An 18,577-nucleotide genomic window follows, 5' to 3' on the forward strand; every position below is an offset into this window, starting at 1 on the left:
ATTCAATCCCTATAACAATGGATGTACATGTATTCCTCTGCAGCCTTGAAAAAGCCCTGCGGGCGAAACGCGCGTTGGATGCTTCTGTATATTCTGAAAATAAAGTGAAAAGTGGCAAAAAAGACCTGATTTTTGGGATTGTGATTGAAGCACTTTTTGGAGCCTTAATCGTGGCATATTGGAACAATCAACTGTAAGAAACGCATTTGAAGGAGACTGTCCGGCAGTGATCTTTGTTCTTTGATTAACCTCTGTTGCTTTTAGGATTACAGATATAGTGATAGAGTGTGCTCTGGTGCAGCTTCATTAATTAAGTGCTCTGGGCCAATTGGTCTCGAGAATTATCTTTACCCTGGTGGGTGGGTATGTAGACACCATTTCTTGAGCACCTCCTACTAATTGAATTAAATATTATACATATAGACTTAGAATGTCCTAAGATGTGCAGACCGTACAGCAAACCCACAACCTGTGCCGCTATAGGTTAGAAATTGTGTTGGTGGTTGACTGGAGTGTTGACCGTAGGCAAGTAACAACCACAATCCTAATCGGGTTAAGAGGCAAGGAAACCCGCAATTAATCTGTGCTCACCCTTTGGTAGCTTGGTAAAACGCAGTCAGGCTTACCTTTTGAGACAATGTGTATTGTATTTGTGCAACACTTCAAACAGTAAATCAGTGAAAACACCACACAAAAAGATTCCACACCAGGTTAGACAAATAGAGCATAATGTAATAAATAAAAAAAGACCACATGGACCAAAGTCTAATAAGTAGTACTTGAGATATTGAATTTTAAAATTTATAATGAAAAATAGCACCTAGAAGTAAAAAGCGATATTTGGGATATCTGGTCGCGCCAGCTTGGAACAAAGTCAAATGTTCAGGCCAACTGGGATGAAGCAGGGGTCAGCTACGGGGACCTAGATAGGCCCACTGAACCAAAGTATCTTAATCCTGGTTGCAGAGCAATGCGTGCGTCAGAGTGTACGATGTGTCATGCAGCAGAGGCAATGAGTTGGTTCTAAGATGCAACGAGGCCCTGATGCCTTGATAATCCTGTTGACGGGGCTTGTGATGAGAAGGCCATTGTCAAGGAGGCCTGGCACAATGGAGACTATGCCATGAACTCGAAACTGACGGAGTATTTGGAGCATAACCACATCCTTGACTCCACCCAGCATGGCTTCAGATCTCAGCACTCTACTGAGTCAGCCTTGATTATGGCGACAGAAGTGATCCGCAAGGTGATGGATGGAGGGGGTAGGGCCGCTCTTATACTGCTTGACCTAACCGCAGCATTTGACACCGTAAACTATGCGGTACTGTTGCGGAGGCTGAAGGCTGCTGGGATTAGGGATAAGGCTCTAACCTTACTTACATCACTCTTGACATCCAGGGAACAACTAATTCACTGGGATGGATTTCAGTCATTAAAGTTCCACCTTCCATGTAGAGTTTCCCAGGGATCGGCCTTGTCCCTGAGAATGTTTATTTTGTACGTTACTCCACTAGCTAGACTAATAAAAGACCACAGTCTTATGCTTGTGTCGTACGCGGATGACACCCAGTTAGTGGTGTCAGTTACGCAAAGAGTGGACATGACGGTTGAACATTTCTGCAATTGCCTCACGGCTCTGATGGCATGGATGAACTCTAACTTTTTAAAGCTTAATACGGAAAAAAACGAGGTTGTAGAGTTCGGTCAAAAACCTTTGCTTTGGAGTAAAGTATGGTGGCCCCCCGAAGCTGACATGTGCCTGTGTCCAAGGCCAGGAATGTAGACTTCCTGATTGATAAAGATCTATCGCTCGCCCCACAAATTAATCAAGTGTCTTCGGCCTGCTTCTTTACGCTGAAAGTCTTGCGTAAAATTCTTCCTTTCATTCCTTTCTCACTAAGGAAAACGGTAGTCGGAGCATTTGTTCTGTCGAGAGTAGATTATTGCAACGCTCTATACCTGGGAGCCAGCGCAAGGCAGATTTCCAAACTTCAGTCACTTCAGAATGCGGCTGCTTGGGTACTGTTTGATCTACCCAAACATCATTCTACGTCTGCTAGCATAAAGCAGCTCCACTGGCTTTCAGTTAGACGGCGAGTGGATTTTAAGGCCCTCTGCCTAGTGTATAAAGCCCTGTATGGAGGAGGTGCGGCGAATATACAACTGCTATTTCCCCGGTATGTGCCACTACGCTGTCTAACGTCTACTAACACCTGACTGGTACGCACCCCCAAGATAAGAAGAGTCAGGTGGGTAGGAAAGGGTTTCTCATTCCAAGCGGCTAAACTCTGGCACTCCCTCCCCGTAGATACGACTACAATCTAGCAGGACTCCTTTTAGAAAAATGATAAAAACATGGCTCTTTGCCAAGCTTTAGATTTGTTAGCGTTTCCTGGATTGCACACACCTCAGCGCCAAGACGCCTCGGCAATAGTGCGCTTTAAAAATATTCAGTCAGGTCATACCATACTATACAACAGGCATCATCATACCATACCATACTATAAAATGATAGGGCCATACCATACAATGAAAGACCATAGCATATGGCAAGCCATACCATACTATGCTATACAATGATAGACCATACCACACCAGATCAAACTATACAATAACTGTGTGGCATTCTAGGCCTCTGCTCCTGTTGCCAGGAGCTTTGGAATGGCTTTATGTAAGAGGCTGTCATTTGAACCTGAGCCTCCTCCCTGTCTGCGCTGTTCCTGTGGATGAGATCCTTTTTCCTATGAATAAACATTCTTCCAAATATCAATCTGTGCAGAGCTTGATTTTACATTTGACGATGAGAACGGGATGCACTTGGAAAGGATCTCAACACCTTCTACATTAAGCTCTTCCTACTGAGCTCAAACACCACTTTCAAAGAATCTTTGGACTACCAATCCTCTTTGAGATACTGTTATATATATATATTTTTTTTTCTTCTTCCTTTCAAGGCGCTGCGGATTTCATCCCTTATGTGACTTTTCTACCTGCTAATTGTGATCTTCCCTTAGACTTTACAGCGTTTCCCCTTAAGGTTACTTTGTGCACTTCAGGCGAGATGTGTGGCCCTAAGTTTTGACTTTATCGTCATGCTCACGCATTGTCAATTTTAAAACCATCTTAACGCCTAACGCTTTTGCGCTTACACATGCACCTTCTTAAAAACCTTCACTTGGGCTTACTAGCGCAGCAGCCGGCATTGTTTCCTTTTAAAATTGCCTGACACTCGAGACTCATGTCTGCTTTGACACTGTGGAACCCAAATTGCTTGGCACCGGAAATTCCACCATCTTCTCATTCTGTTTCTGGAGCTCTGCTGTTGTCATTCGTGCGCTGACGCTGCTCCTCACGTTGCGTGGTGGCCATCTTAGGTCCCCACAGTGGCTGCAATTCTGAATACATTATTTTGTGAATTTCTTGCACCTGCGTCTCACGTTTGTGATACGCACACAAGCTTTCCAGCTGGGTTCCCTGAGCATCGAATCACTTTATCACCTTCTCCAGCTCTAGTGTTTTACGTCAGTGCAACTCAATAGCATTGTGTTAATTTGTGTGTCTTCTCTGGACTTAAAGACACACCCTCAAGTAGACTCACTTCTGGGTTTGCAAAGTGTGTATTGCTTCTGTGATACGCACACACTTCTTTATATCCTTTGTTACATATTTCATGTGGTTAAACTTTGTTTGAACCAACAGTGATTTTGCAAACTTATATTCCTGTTCAGGTCATACTATTTTTGTTTTCTAATCTGTTTGCAAAATTCAGAATGTGCCTGTGCCACCTTTCTTTCTCTCTAGCCCCGGTGATCCTCCCATATGGTGGCAGAAATGGCACAAAGTTTTCGAAAGGTACGTCAGGGTCTGTGGTTCCTCCTTGAGCGCTGATGAAACACAGCTTTACTGCTGCATTGGTTAGGGTGAGATGGCCAAGAGGTATTTGACCATCTTTCCGAACTACATGAGTGAATTTGAACTTTGTATTGCAAAGTTGGACAAACATTACCTGCCCAAAATCAGTACCATCCTAGAGAGATATCATTTTGGTCGCCGGAGCCACCTCGAAGGTGAGTACATAGAAAATTATATAACCGCTTTGAGAAAATTGGCTTCATCTTGGAAATTTTGTTCAACCATAGACTAAAGAATTAGGAACCAATTTATGTTGGGTTGAATATTGAACGTGCCAGAGAGGAGCCATGGCAGGAAGATGAGCCTTCACTCGAGGTTTATCTGGTCATTGCTAAAAGGATAGGACATTCTCTCAAGTGTGTAGAGGTCATTAAAAAGAATGGTAATAAGAAAGAAAAAGAATCAGTTCAAGTTGTCAAACAACCCCAAAAAGTAGTGACAGATCTTGATCAAAAGAAACCTGATCCGGGAAAAAAAAAATGTAATACTTTTCAACCTAAATGTTCTCGCTGTCGAAAATTAGGTCACTTGGCCAAAGACAAGCTATGTCCAGGCTTGAAAGCTACATGCAGCAATTTTAAGAGGAAGGGTCATTTTGCTGTGGTATGTAAAGGTAAACCTTATAAGGGAAGAGTAAATTAAATTTATGAAGAAGAAAAATATTCTAATGATACAGATGCGGAGGTTGATTGTGGTCAAATTCTGCTACAAGTCACTGGTAATTGTGAGGGTAAGAATGGTTCCATAGATGAGGTCTCGGTGCAAGGTGACAGTACATCTCTCTTGTTTGACTCTGGTGCAAAGATCACCATGATTTCAAAAGAGTTCTATGTCAAGAAAATCAAGCACAAAATAAAATGTGCCCTCCTGACATTACACCGCGTGCTTATGGGGGTGAACCCATTAAGCTGTTAGGTTATTTTTGTGGTCCTTTAGGATGACAGAACAGAATGATCAATGCCAAGATGTACATTTCTCAAAAAGGGGACAGCATATTAAACTGGTTCGACCAGAGAGATCTTGGTGTAATCCTGGATCCCAATGCTTCGCTCCCTATTAGATTAAGAGAGAATTTCAACGCAAACGTAATCTCTTCTGTGGGAAGTCACTCCTCTGAGGATTTCATGCAAATGTTGAAACTGAAGTTTCCTCATGTTTTTTGCAAACCCTTGAGCTGTTTGAGAAATTATGTGCATCACATTCGGCTGGTTGAGGGTGCCAAACCTGTGTGCAGCAAGGTGCGCAATGTCCCCGTTGCAGTGCGTGAGCAAGTGCAAAGTTAATTAGAACGTCTGAAAGCTGACAGCATAATTGAGGAGGTGGAAGCCATGCCTTGGCTTGCTCCAGTGATGGCCGCTAAGAAGGCTGATGGCTCCTTGTGTTTGTATGTGGACCTGAGAGAATTGAACAAACATGTTGTGGTAGATCGTTACCCCTTGCAGAAGATCTCAGATATGTTGATGTTACTTCAAGGCGCCAAGGTCTTTAGTACCTTTGATCTAAAATCTGCTTATCAGATTAAATTGGGTGAAGACTCGAAAGACCTTACGGCTTTCGTGACTCCATTCGGCACTTTTCGCTTTGCCAGGCTTCATTTCGGCCAGCTATCAGCGGCTTCGGTGTTTCGGCGAGCCTTAGAGAATGTGTTAAAAAATCTCACCGGTGTAAGGGTATATCAAGAGGATATATTAATCTTTGGAAGGGACAATAGAGAGCCTGATGAGCGCGTTTTGGAAGTTTTGAGTAGACTCAATGACCATAATCTGACAGTTAAAATCGAGAAGTGCAAACTCAGGAGAGAATCTATTGATTATCTAGGGCACTCCATTTCTGCGGGTGGTGTCATGCCCAAGGTGGATCTCGTTGATACTTTTCGCAAACTGCATTCGCCCACTAATAAGGAGGAATTGATGAGTTTTTTAGGGATGGCAGAGTATTATAGAAAGTTTGTTCAGGGCTTTGCCTCTCTGTGTGTGAAGATGAGGTCACTGCTACACAAAGGTTGTGAATTTGTGTGGGACCAGGCGTGTGAGGATCAGTTTCGCAATCTCAAGGAGAGATTTAACACTGCACCTAAATTAAATTGTTTTTATCCCAAAAAGAAACCATATTTGATAACTGATGCTAGCATGAAGGGTGTTGGTGCGGTTCTACTACAAAAGAACCGAGGACAGGATGACAATCTTGTTTTTGTCATGGAGTCTGCGAGGGGCTGAATTGAGATATTCTGTCATAGAAAGAGAAGCCCTCGCTGTATTTTGGTCCATAGAGAAACTCAAAAACCTGTGGTGGGGCTGTGTGTTCGAAGTCAGGACTGACCACAAGCCTTTGTGTGAAATCTTTAAAAAGGGGCATCGATGCGGTGTGTAGTAGGATCACCAAGTGGGTTGTGGCGCTACAGTATTATGATTTTGAGATCAAGTACCTGCCTGGAGGGGAGAATAAGGTCGCTGTTGCATTGTCACGTTTGGTTGATGGTGGTGAGCCCGGTTCTTCTGATGATTGTGAACAAGAGGACGAAGGCATGGTCTGTTACATTGAGGGTGACAGTATTACGCGACAAAGGTGGTTTGAGGCTTTATGCACCGACAGTGTGTTGCTTGAAGATTTGGAACGTGTCAAGGCTGGTTGGAAAACCAAACCCAAAAGTGAGGATGAGTTAGAAAAATGTTGGTATGTCAGGGATGAGCTTTCTGAGCACAGTGGTCTACTGGTTAGGGGTTTGAGGTTAGTTCCTCTGTCTACCCTCAGACAAGAGTTACTTTGGCCCATACAGGACATCAGGGGATGCCAAAAACCAAGGAAGGCTAAGGTTGTCCTATTGGTGGCCTGGAATGGATTTGCAGGTAGAACGCATTATCAGGGATTGTGTGCAGTGTGCCTTGAGCGAGAGGGTAGCCAAGCTGAAGGTCCAACCGATGGTCATACGAGATCGCCCTGATGGTCCTTCGAAAGAAGTCGGGCTGAATATTATTGGCCCTGTTCGTTCCCTGGGCTCTGAGTGGTATATTCTGGTTCTGGTTAACTAGTTGTTCAGATGGCCAGATATAGCGGTTACACGTGGCATAGAAACTAAGCATGTGAAGACATTTTTGCAGAAACTCATAGCCAGGGAAGGCATCCCTGATGGCATATTCACTGACAATGGCGTTCAGTTTGTTTCCAGAGAAAATGAGTAGTTCCTGGTTCAACATGGCATCAAGCACAAGAAGTGTGCCTTATACCATCCTGAAACCAACTGAATGGTGGAACGCTTCAATCGTGTTCTTAAAGAGACGATTGAGTTGGCTAAATCCACTGGGTTGGACTGGCGTAATGAAATCTTCAAGAAGGTTGAGATTTATAGGTTGTCCCCCCACGCCACGACTAAGAAAACCCCCTTTGAGCTTTTATGGGGTAGAAGTCCCAACACGTTGGTGGCCCCTACACGGGTGAATGATTTACAGAATGCTCAGGGTGCAAACTGTGATGAGCAAGATTGGAAACTGGCTGAGTCAAGAAAAATAGTAGCTCATAAGGAGCTTTATGACCAGAGAAAGAGTGTGAAGGAGACTACTGTGAACGTGGGGGATTGGGTCCTAATTAAAACTCCTTGTATAAGAAGCTCTTCTACGGCATTTCTGAAACTTTGCAGGTTACCAAGATCTTTAATAATGCCGTCAAGACTGCCGACCACCGCATTTGGAACCTAAACAGAGTGGTTGTAGTCAGAGATGATCTGGTACCTTTTCATCCCCTGTACGGAGGTTCCGTTCCCGGCTTTTCTAGCAGTTTTAGTGGTTCAAAGGTCTCTCCTGCAGGTTTGAAGGGCTCTAATAGCTCTTGTGGTTCAAATAACTCTCCTGGAAGTTCAAAGGGCTCTCTCAGACCTTCATGCACCATTCGTAGGTCCAAAAGAGAGCCTTCTCCGACGTACTTAAAGGATTATGTAAGGGGAATTTCTTGCTTATGTAGTGTGAATCTCCTCTTTATCTTTCACTATTGTTTTTTTCGTAATGTATATCATTTATGGTTTTGGTCTGTTTTGTAAAGGAGGGAGACATGTGGCATTCTAGGCCTCTGCTCCTGTTGCCAGGAGCTTTGCAATGTGTTTATGTAAAAGGCTGTCAGTTGAAGCTGAGCCTCCTCCCTGTCTGTGCTGTTCCTGTGTATGGGATCCTTTTTCCTATGAATAAACCTTCTTCCAAATATCAATCTGCGCAGAGCTTGATTTTACAAACAGGCCATCCCAATTCCATTGTATAATAGCACCAATTACCTGAGGCAGTCTGTTCATTTTGAGAATCAACCTTAGCTTCTGGATTTACACAGTAATATATTAAAACACGTGAACTCATATTCGTGAGACTGCCCAACAGACGTCAAAGTGGTATATTGACTAAGAAAGAAGAATAAACAACTTACCACCCATAATTAAATCTCTCTCTCTCTCTAAGGAGGGTGCTTAACAGTCTGAAAAAAAGCTTTCTTCATATATACTGTTTTGATTACGCAATAGGATCAAATTATGAAGCATAATGTAACTATTGTGACTTTTTAGCAAAATCATGCATAAATCGAAAAAGGATGTTAATGCTTCAGAGAAGCTCTGGCAGAGTCAACAGTCTGGCCCTTCCAAACCTGCAAAGGCGTTTTCAATGCATTTCTTTTCTTGGAAGTAATTGCAATACAAAATTAAAAAGTGAAAAGTAAAAAAGCAAACATGCCGTGGTCTAAAGAAAAAAAACATTGTAGTGGGTGGCCACAACCTAAGGCACAATGTGCAGTAAAAATATAACAAAAGTGAAGAACTGGACCGCCTGCGAACTCACTGAAATAAACTACTTTTTAAGCAGCTGTGCACATTTGACAAACAAACCGCTGTAAGCTGCAGTGCAAGACACCCAATTGCTTAAGCCGGCAAACCAACTGACCCATGTGAGAGGCTGAGGTGGGAAGAAGCAAAACTTAAATCACACATTAATAGAACAGTGGATAAAAAAGGCTGACCCAAAGCCCATCTTTGAAAGTATACATGTATGTGTGATCACTTTTTGATTACAAGAGATTAGCAACACAATTAAAGAGGTTTGTAAATCTACCGCACATTAGTAGACAATTTTCAGAAATCTACTCAAATTAACAATTTTGTCATGCCTGAAAACACAAACCATTTTTTATCAAGACTGTATATTTCTAACTCCCATTAGAAAATATTTGTGTAAAACTTTGACAATGCTGCAAACATAGAAAATGTATTTGCTGTTCACGTTGTGTGATATCTGAAATCAAGAAGTAGCATTTCTAGTCCTATGCCTTAGTTACAATCCAGGGGAGTAAAACAACTACACAATAAATCAATAGTAATGGATAAAGGAAAAAATAAACAATGTGAAGGATCAGTGGTGTTGTGGAGGACAAAAACTCATATGCCGCAAAATCAATGGTATTGATGTTGCACTTACAAATCAAAGATTCAATACATGTCCGGTAAAAAATTATATAAATACGTTATTTGTTAAATGAAAAATAGTACGCTTTGACACAATGTGTGGTGCAAACGTTAATGTATTCAGGTTCATTGTTTACCTTCTCAGCATCTTGCTCAAAAAGCCTGAGCTGGAAACATTGGTCTAGTTTCAACTTTCTCATGTGCCACATCTGATGCAGATGTTGTCGAGTGGAATGCAGCCTGTCCAGCATAGTGGAAACCTTGGGCAAGAGGTTCTGTAAGTCAGCATTTCCAGTTCCAGAATTATGTTTGGGAAAACATTCACTGCTCTGTATTCGCTGCAACAACTTCTGACCGTCTAAGTCAAGGTCCTCAATAGGTGCTTTGATCACCTTCTTCTTGAGCTGCGAGTGCTCCTCGATCATATTCCGTGCCCCTTCAAGGTCCTGAGGTAAATCCTTCTTTGCAAGGATCTCTTGCAAGTCCTCCAATCTGGACAACATGTTGGTTGCATTGCTTATGAAGTCTTCAAAGGCTACTCTGATTTCAATCCACTCCTCGTGGTCGTACTCCAAACATCCTTCAAACTCCGGAGTAAGCTGAGAAGGGTCAACTACTTTGGCAAGGCCTTCTAAAGACACCATGGTGGTCTGCAAACGAGAATATTAATATTATTTGTCAATGTGCTATGTATACATGTTCAGTACAAAATGTGAAGTAAAAAAATACCACTTTTCACCAAGATTGTATGCTGCCTCTAACTTACTTAAAATAAAAGAAAATTATTTAATTGTTCAAGTACTAAAATGTTCCTGATGAGCCCAACAGCCACAACATTATTTTACGAATAACGGTGAAAAACTAGTGCTGTGCAGAAAAGTGAAAATGTCAAGTTAAAAAGAAGCATTGAAAATTAATGTGTTACCAGTCACCAGCACCGTACTAAATTCCCATTTACCTGAAAGAAGCAGAATTCACCGGAATCAAAAGCTGCTAAACCAAAACTTGTGGTGATGGTAAGCAAACATCTTGAAAATTCAAATTAATAATGTAGCTACATTCAGAAGCATGCACCTTTGGATAATGTGCATTTATATCTTGTGGAAAGGATTCTACAGTAGAGTTGGAGTCTATCAAAAACTACTTTGTTAAGCCCAATCAAGTAGAATGAAGTTTTTTTATTTTAGAAGACAGACATTGGGAAGAGGGCGTGGCCACGACGGCAACCAAGATAGAGAGTATCCTTCCACGTACCCTAGAGGAACCTCCCCTCCGCCGACCTCGCCCTGGCAGAGGTCTCCCGCATCCGCAGAAACAGAACGGGTGGGAGAGCTTTCTCCTACATCGCAGCCAAGACCTGGAACAAGCTCCCTGTGAACATCAGACGCTCCCTGACCCTGCACATGTTCAGGAAGGACCTCAAGACCCGTCTCTTCGACTGATCCGGAGCCGCTCCCCCCCCCCCCCAGCACCTTGAGACCCTCATGGGTGAGTAGAGCGCTATATAAAAACCCTGATTGATTGATTGATAGCAGCTCAGCAGTTAAGGTCTGGCTCCATCATCGCACACAAGGCGTGTTCCAGGTCATAGTGAAATCTTTAAGCATCCTGCACACTGGATGATGCGTCTACATCGTAAGCGGAGGAGAGAGGTGCGATTATCAATACCGATTGGTCATCGAGAGTGGAGAATTGGGAGCAGGCGGGGATAAGTCCTAGCGTGACCTCAGAGGCCCTGCGGCGACAGGGACAGGGTGAGCCTGAGGTCCGATGTGCCCGAGCCTCGCATTGTCCCCCCGCCTGCCTTCTCCATGAAATAACTGCCCTCTGCGATAAAATACTACTGGTCGGGATTCTGGCTGTGTGTGCCGGCCCAGGATGCCTGGAGCGTGCACTGGCAGAGGCGGGCTATTAGACTACAGAAGGTGAGGTGAGCGCAGGGATGTCTTAAAGATTTTGGGTGCCCTGGGCCAAATGTTTTTCCAGGGCCCCATCAGGAACAGATTTGAATTTATGATCTAGTTACATCTCTTTCACACCCTCTTTGGTCAAGTCGCTGACAGTGTACAAGCGGATGTATGACGTTACAACGCAGGCTATTACAACACCTGCCTTTACAACGCGGTTTTTACATCGCAGTCCATTACAACGCATAGCGCTTTGGGGTGCTGGATAGTGAATAGTTTAATTTACTATTCCAACTCCAGTCCCCGTGGACACTAGGGAAGGTTATTGGATAGTAAATTAACCTATTCCCTATCCTAGAGCGACCCCCAGAGCAATGCGTTGTAATGGTTTGCGTTGTAAAAGTTGCGTTGTAATGGTAGTTCATTGTAAAAGTTTCGTTGTAAAGGCTGTTTACCGTGTACAAGCACACTAGTCCAAAATCACAATGTGTTCACATCTAATATTAAGCGATAGTAATGAAGTTTTCAATATTGTAATACAGCACCAGCTCGCTAATATTACTACAAATAATCTCTGTGCCCCCGCTTCCATGCGAGGACCTGTTTTGATCTAAAACAAACTCTATTTTATGGGTGTTGCATGAAACAAACTTATTGTCTGAAAAATTTCTGCAATAGACTCACACATTCAAATAAATTAATGGAAAATGCTATTTACAACAGTCAGTTTAAGAATTATTCAAGTACATCAAGGCAAGACTCTCGCAGGGGCCTTTCAGTACGGCTGGGGCCCTGGACCAGAGCCCACTTTGCCCATGCCTTAAAATGTGCCTGGGTGAGCGGCCGCCATGCGGATCGGAGGTGCGGGGGGAGATATTCACACCCCCATCCCCACCGGCAGGCATACAAACTTGGTTAAGCAGCAGTCGGGGCCAAGCTAGCAGGTGAGAGGCCCTGCTGTAGGGTGACCAGATCATGAGAACTAAAAACTGGAACATTTTGGAAAAAGAAAAGAAAGACAACAATTTTTCAGCGACAGCGGCGCAGAATGACAACTCTCATCACCATAGGATCACAGAAAATGCATTAATAAAATTAATAAAAAGTAATTTTAGAAGCAACATCATACCCATTAATGAAATTGCTTACTTATAACAGCTGTTAATTAGCACAGCTTTAGAACACCCAAAAAAGTGCTTCTCACTGTTTTCAGTCGACAGCTCCAAAAACCGGACCATGAGCCAAAACTGCTGAAATATGCTGGGACAGTTGGTGAAAAGCCAGGACTGTCCAGGCAAATCCACAACGTGTGGTCACCCGAACCCGCTGGCCTGCAGGGCCTCTTATGGCCTACTTGATTGGTGGCGAGGGACCGAGCTGCGGAGTACCCGTGACAACATAGGCATCAAATATTTGTATCCCCCGGGGCACTTCTGGCATGTTCCTTGGAGCTTCATCCTGCCTACTGCTTCTTAACTTTTTTGAGACTTGCTGTTCGAGCTCGTAAAATGATGGATAATCCTTGATTTTTCTGCTGTATATTGATTCTTATAACTGTCGGACGCCTATCTTGTAAAGTATTTATACGGATTTTAGATTGTATAAATGTGACATGCTTTTATGAATTCTTGGAATTCTAATAAAGTTTTTGAAATGAAATGAAACTGACATTGCCCTGCATTCGCCAACCAGTGCTGTGGATTGTGGGATCAAAAGACACACAATTGATGGACGGAATGCAGAACAAATCAAAACATTCACCCCCAGTTAAGAGATCTGGGTTAAAGCCATCATTTTTTTGCTCACCATGCCACCCCAGTTTAGACTTGGTCATATGCAAATCAGTCCTGACCCTGTGCCTCATGGGAACAGTCCAGCCCAAACTGCCAAGCCAGGTCCTCCCTGGACCAGAAACAAGCATCCTAGGACCTGTTCCAGGGTTTCACTCCTCATTAAAAAAATGATGTATTTAGGCCCAGATCTCTGTACTGGGGTGAATGTATGGCATTGTTCTGCACTTTTTCCATCAGTTGTTCTTTTAGCATTTGTCACCCCGAGTGGGACGGGTATGCCTAGATGTGGGTTCCGTGCTCTCCATTTCACTGGAATCAAGCAATCCTGGCAGATGAGGAGTGAAACCCCGAAACTGGCCCTAGGATGCTTGTTTCCAGTCCAGGGATGACCTGGCCAGGCAGTTCTAGCTGGACTCTTCCCATTGGGTGCAGGGTCAAGACTGATTTGCATATGGCTAGGTCCAATCTGGAATGGCATGGTGAGCACAAAAAACTATGGATTTAGGCCCAGATTTCTGTACTGGGGTGAAGTAATTGAAGGACCTTGCTCTGCATTCTGTCCATCAATTGTTCTTTTTGCATTTGTCACCAAGTGGGATGGGTATGCCCAGACGTGGGTCCTGGACTCTCCATGCCACTGGAGTCAAGTTATCCTGGCTGATGAAGGGTGAAACCCCGAAACAGGTCCTAGGATGCTAGTTTCCAGTCCAGGGATGACCTAGCCTGGCAGTTCGGGTTGGATTGTTCCCATTGGGGGCAGTGTCAAGACTGATTTGCATATGGCTGGGTCCAAACTGAAATGGCAAACTTTGCAAAAAAATACTATGGATTTAAGCCCAGATCTTCGTACTGGGGTGAATGAATGACATTCTTCTGCATTTTGTCCATCATTCTTTTTGCATATGACTGTGGGCTGGCACCACTTGAAGACTGATCATTGCGGCGCTACTGCCCCTGAGGCTTGTAATGCTCCACTGTATTTCATCCCTCGGCTTGACCCTTGGCCATAACCCTGACTGCTGCACAACAGACATATGGCCATCTACGCCTTCAGAGGGGCGATTACTCCCCGCCCATACACAGAACTGGTCTGAGGCCTCTACTGCACCTATCCATGCCATACAGCTGGACGAGCTGGTCAGGTCTGAATACCAGAGAGGTGCCCAGAACTCGGTGGCTGTAGCCAGGGCCACCCGTAGTCTGCACAGAATGCTTTTTTCTGTACCCTGGCCCTCACATTCTTTCTCCTGGGGCACAATTCCTGTACTCCTCACGTCCACTTAGGTACATCAACTCCTGCACATACCCCGGCATCATGTGTAAAGGGGATCCCAGGTAGTGAAAGCATCATTTTGTGTGTGCCAGGTGGTTGGAATCCTTGTAAGATGTGGAGGAGGGAGTGCTGGACACGTCCACAAACAAGCAGCTGAGCGGATCCACTGCCATCACGGCCGAGATTCGTGCTGGACTTCGCTCCATCGATGCGCCTTTCGATGCATTTGGGTAGAAACTAGAACATATGGGAGAATGTTTGGATTGTCACAACATCCGGTTAGACGGGGCAGAGGAAAGCACATCTGGGTTGGGTGCTGTGTCCATTACTAAAATGTTGGAGAAAACAGAGTGGCTCCTAAAAGCAGTGGCAGTTAAAAATAAGGATTTGGAGGTGAGGTCGCACTAGAATAATATCCGCATCATGGGGATTGCGGAATCCAAAGAAATAGGGCAGCCTGACATCTTTGTGAAGCGCCTCCTGGTAGAACTCTTCGATCGCCAAAGCTTCACAACTGCCTTCACGGTGGAGAGTGCGAATAGAACGCTAGGGCCTCGCCCACAACTGAGCGCCCTCCCACATCCGCTCACTGCACATCTGTTAAACTACAGAGACATGGCGCTTTGCCTTGCCCGTGAATGGGGCCCACTACAATACCAAGGCTCTACAGCCTCCCTCTTCCTTGACTTCACCATGGTGGTACAGGAGGCACATCGTAAATTTGCTGATGTCAAAGCTTGGCAAGTAGCAACTGATGCTGGTTTGAGGATTTCTTTGGTTTTGAGATTGCATTGGGATTTGCTGAGTAACCTGTTTCCTGGTGGAGGTGGGCTCAGGTTGTCCGTTAGAGCACAGATATTTTTTTTTTGCACAAATGTTTGTTTAAAAGATGGCATCACAGTCTAAGTGCATGTAACAAAACATTTTTATAGGAAAGTAGGATCTGCTTTTATGGTTACCCCCACTTTTTGCTTGATGTAATGGGGTTTCTGACTGGGATCCTGCTAATTAGGACCCCAGTCTCAGTGCTTTCTCCCCTAAATTGGTTTGGTAAGTACTTAGGTACATCCCAGATTGGACACTGGTGTAACTTTATCAGTCCCTAGAATATGGTACTAAGGAACCCAGGGCATAGGTACACCAGGGGTCCCCATGTGCTGAGGCATGTATTATGCCACCCATGGGAGACCACTCAATTTGTAACTACAGGCCTGCCATTGCAGCCTGCGTACTAGCACCACTTACAAAAGATATAGGTTTACCTATATCTGAGGTCACTGAACTTAAAACCTATAAGTCACCCTTAGAGCAGGCCTTTCAATCCTGAAGGCAGGGTGCTCAGTTCTAAGTGTGAGGGTGCCCCTGCATGAGCTGGACACCCCTACAACCTACGGAGTCCATTCTCCCAGGTTGTAAGTGAGACAGCCATATAACATATAGAGGGGCACTCCGTCATTACGCGATGAGCATCTCAAAACTGGCTGTAACAAATCCTACCATGTTTGGTATTAAACATGTTGGAATCATACCCCCTCACCATAAACTGTGTGATGGTATGATTCCATATACCACAAAGTTCCTTTGGGAGGCCCTTGGTGCTCTCAGTACCAGTCTTCCAGACACGGACAGCAAGCTAGTGCTGCTGTGGGCCAGAGAAACGTTTCTGCCCTCCTGCTGCTGAGACAAGCTCTGGTAGGGGAAGGCAGAACAATAGGTATCCTGTCACAGGGAGGTGTGATAACCACCTAGACAGGGTTTAGTTTATTGGGGCAGGGTGGGGGTGCATGCCAGCACTACATTGTCCGCGTGCAGGGTGCACTTGGTGCCCTCCATGCATACTGCAGTTCAAACCGGTCCCTTTCTGTTGCGAAACTGGACAAAGGTTTCAATAAACAGAGACGACCAGTCAGGATGTGAAGACGCCGACGGAGCCGTTATCAACTCTATCCACACCATTAATCTACGATTATCTCCTATCCATCGCGTATGGTTTTTATCCTGAATGAGCTGTTTAAGGTGATATAGAGATCCTGAAAATCAGGAATAATTATCACAGATTTTATAGAGCTCTAATTTGGATTTACGGACTATTTTAATGGTACCCATCGATCAAGGACACTCTGTGAACATCATACAATTCATACAAGAATAAATAGAGGTATTCGACATCAGACAGAGATGCTACTATGCATATGAGAGAACAGTAATATTCCTACATCCTTGATTGATATACTGAGTCATCGTGTGGCTTTTTTCTGATGAAGACGCAGTTTGCGTCGAAACGCGCGTCGAAGATATGTTAATTTTCTCTACCACAGCGAACGTTCTTGTTATATATGTATTTGTTTTTAGATTTTTTTTTTATATTTCTTTTTATTGAAAACAAAGCAAGGCATATACAAAACATAGGAATGCAAGGACTCTACGAGGGCGGAGCATCATGTCATCAAACATTACAATAAACAATACATTGACGGTGGAAGTGGGTGAGGAGAAGAGAACACAGTATTTCTACGAAAATTATTTAAGAACAATAAAGGGTCAGGGGGAAAGTGGGTCATCAAAGACCGCAGCTACAGGTGGTACGCATAGGTCTCCTCTATATCGGTTCCAAGGGCCCCAAATCTTATGCCATTTCCGGGGGCGACCCCGTGCCAAGTACACCGTTTTCTCCCGGAACATGCACCAATCCATGTTTTCTACCCACACCTCAAGAGTAGGAGGCCTCTGGGACCCCCACAACTGCGCGATGTTCCGTTTGGCAATCATGGCTCCTAGAGTCACCCACTGAGTCTGTGCTACATTATGGTCAGTGGGCTTCCAAACATTCAATAAGCAGCGTCTGGCCTCGGGTAAGAGAGCTACCCCCGTGACCTCCTGCATCACCTCATGAACCTTACTCCAATAGTCAAACACTGCCCGACATTCCCAGACGATATGAAGGAACGTTCCCAAATGGCCGCAACCCCGATGACACAGACCCTCCTCAGAAAAGCCCATCCGGACCAGACGGGGATCCGTGACATATACCCTATGTAATATTTTGAGCTGGACTAATCTCAGTCGTGCTGGAATCGCGCCCTCCTTTGGTGAGGAAATCGCCGACTGCCAGTCTTCATCGTCAAGCTCAAGGCCGTCACGGGTCCACTGATCACGAAGTTGCAATAGAAGGTCTGCCCTGTGATTAATCAGTTTTTTATACACCAGGGAAATGGTACTATCAGGCATATGGCCATCCAAGATACGATCCTCTAGCGGGGTCGACTCCGGTATATCCTCCCCCTCAGGGAAAACAGGCGTTAGCGCATGCCGAACCTGAGCATAACGGAAGTACTCCGTCCCTCCCAATTCAAACTCGGTTTGCAAGGCTGTGAACGATTTCACCTGTCCCTTCACCCATAGGTCTCCCACCTTGGAGATGCCAATGAGATCCCGCTTGTCGAACCCTTTAGTGTTCCACAATTTACCAAACTTATCAGAGCCGAAAAGCGGGGGGCAAGGTCAGACGGTCCTTCCACCCTAATGAACTGGTAGCGTCGAGCTAGATCTGTACAGCCGTCTTGGTTGGCCCCGTCAAAGTCTTCACTACAGTGTTAGAGTACAACGCTCTATAGTAAGTGCCACCAGGAAGTATCCACCTATCCATGGCGAAACCAGGGTTCAACTCAGGGCCGTACATTCCGTGATTGATGGCTCCCAACTGCGAAGCCCAATAATATCTCTTAATATCGGGGAGAGCGATGCCCCCATCATACCACGGGAGCGTTAATTTAGCCAACGCAATACGCGGTCATCCATCCCACAACAGCTTCCGCTGTAGGTCTTCCACCAAGCGAAAGTAACTAGCTGGGACTACATCAAGCGTGGTCTGAAGAGCATACATAAAAAAGTCAAAGGAGGGAGAAGGTTCCTCTCGTATCGGACCACGGGGTCCATTGAAACATAAATTCCAAGATATTTAAACCCCTCCTGTGCTATTTGAATAGGGCAATTACGCGGTAGGATCGGTATCTCGCCACTAAGAACGTATAGATAGGATTTCGCCCAATTAATGACCAAGCCAGAGTTTCTACCATAGGAAGTCAGAACATCACAGAGCACTATTAAAGATTTCCTGGGGGAGGTCAAATACAACAAAATGTTGTCCGCATATAATGAGATACGATCTTCAAACTGCGGAGACCAAGTAATACCCCTCATTGAAGGCTCCCAGCGGATCCAAGCCGCAAGAGGCTCGAGGGCCAACGCGAATAAAAGAGGA

General features: G+C 44.6%; 1 protein-coding gene across 3 annotated transcripts in view; it reads right to left on the reverse strand.

Annotated features, from left to right (window-relative positions):
• The window catches only part of TRIO (trio Rho guanine nucleotide exchange factor), a 4,034,553-nt gene that overhangs the window by 3,728,065 nt on the left and 287,911 nt on the right, over positions 1–18,577 (reverse strand). For all 3 annotated transcript variants that reach the window (XM_078687660.1, XM_078687659.1, XM_078687661.1), the window contains exon 5: positions 9,481–9,993. In XM_078687660.1, coding sequence (XP_078543786.1) covers positions 9,481–9,993 — 513 coding nt within the window. The remainder of the gene's footprint in view (positions 1–9,480; positions 9,994–18,577) is intronic.

This window comes from Lissotriton helveticus, chromosome 4_1 (genome assembly GCF_964261635.1).
Source record: "Lissotriton helveticus chromosome 4_1, aLisHel1.1, whole genome shotgun sequence".
Lineage (NCBI taxonomy): Eukaryota > Metazoa > Chordata > Amphibia > Caudata > Salamandridae > Lissotriton > Lissotriton helveticus.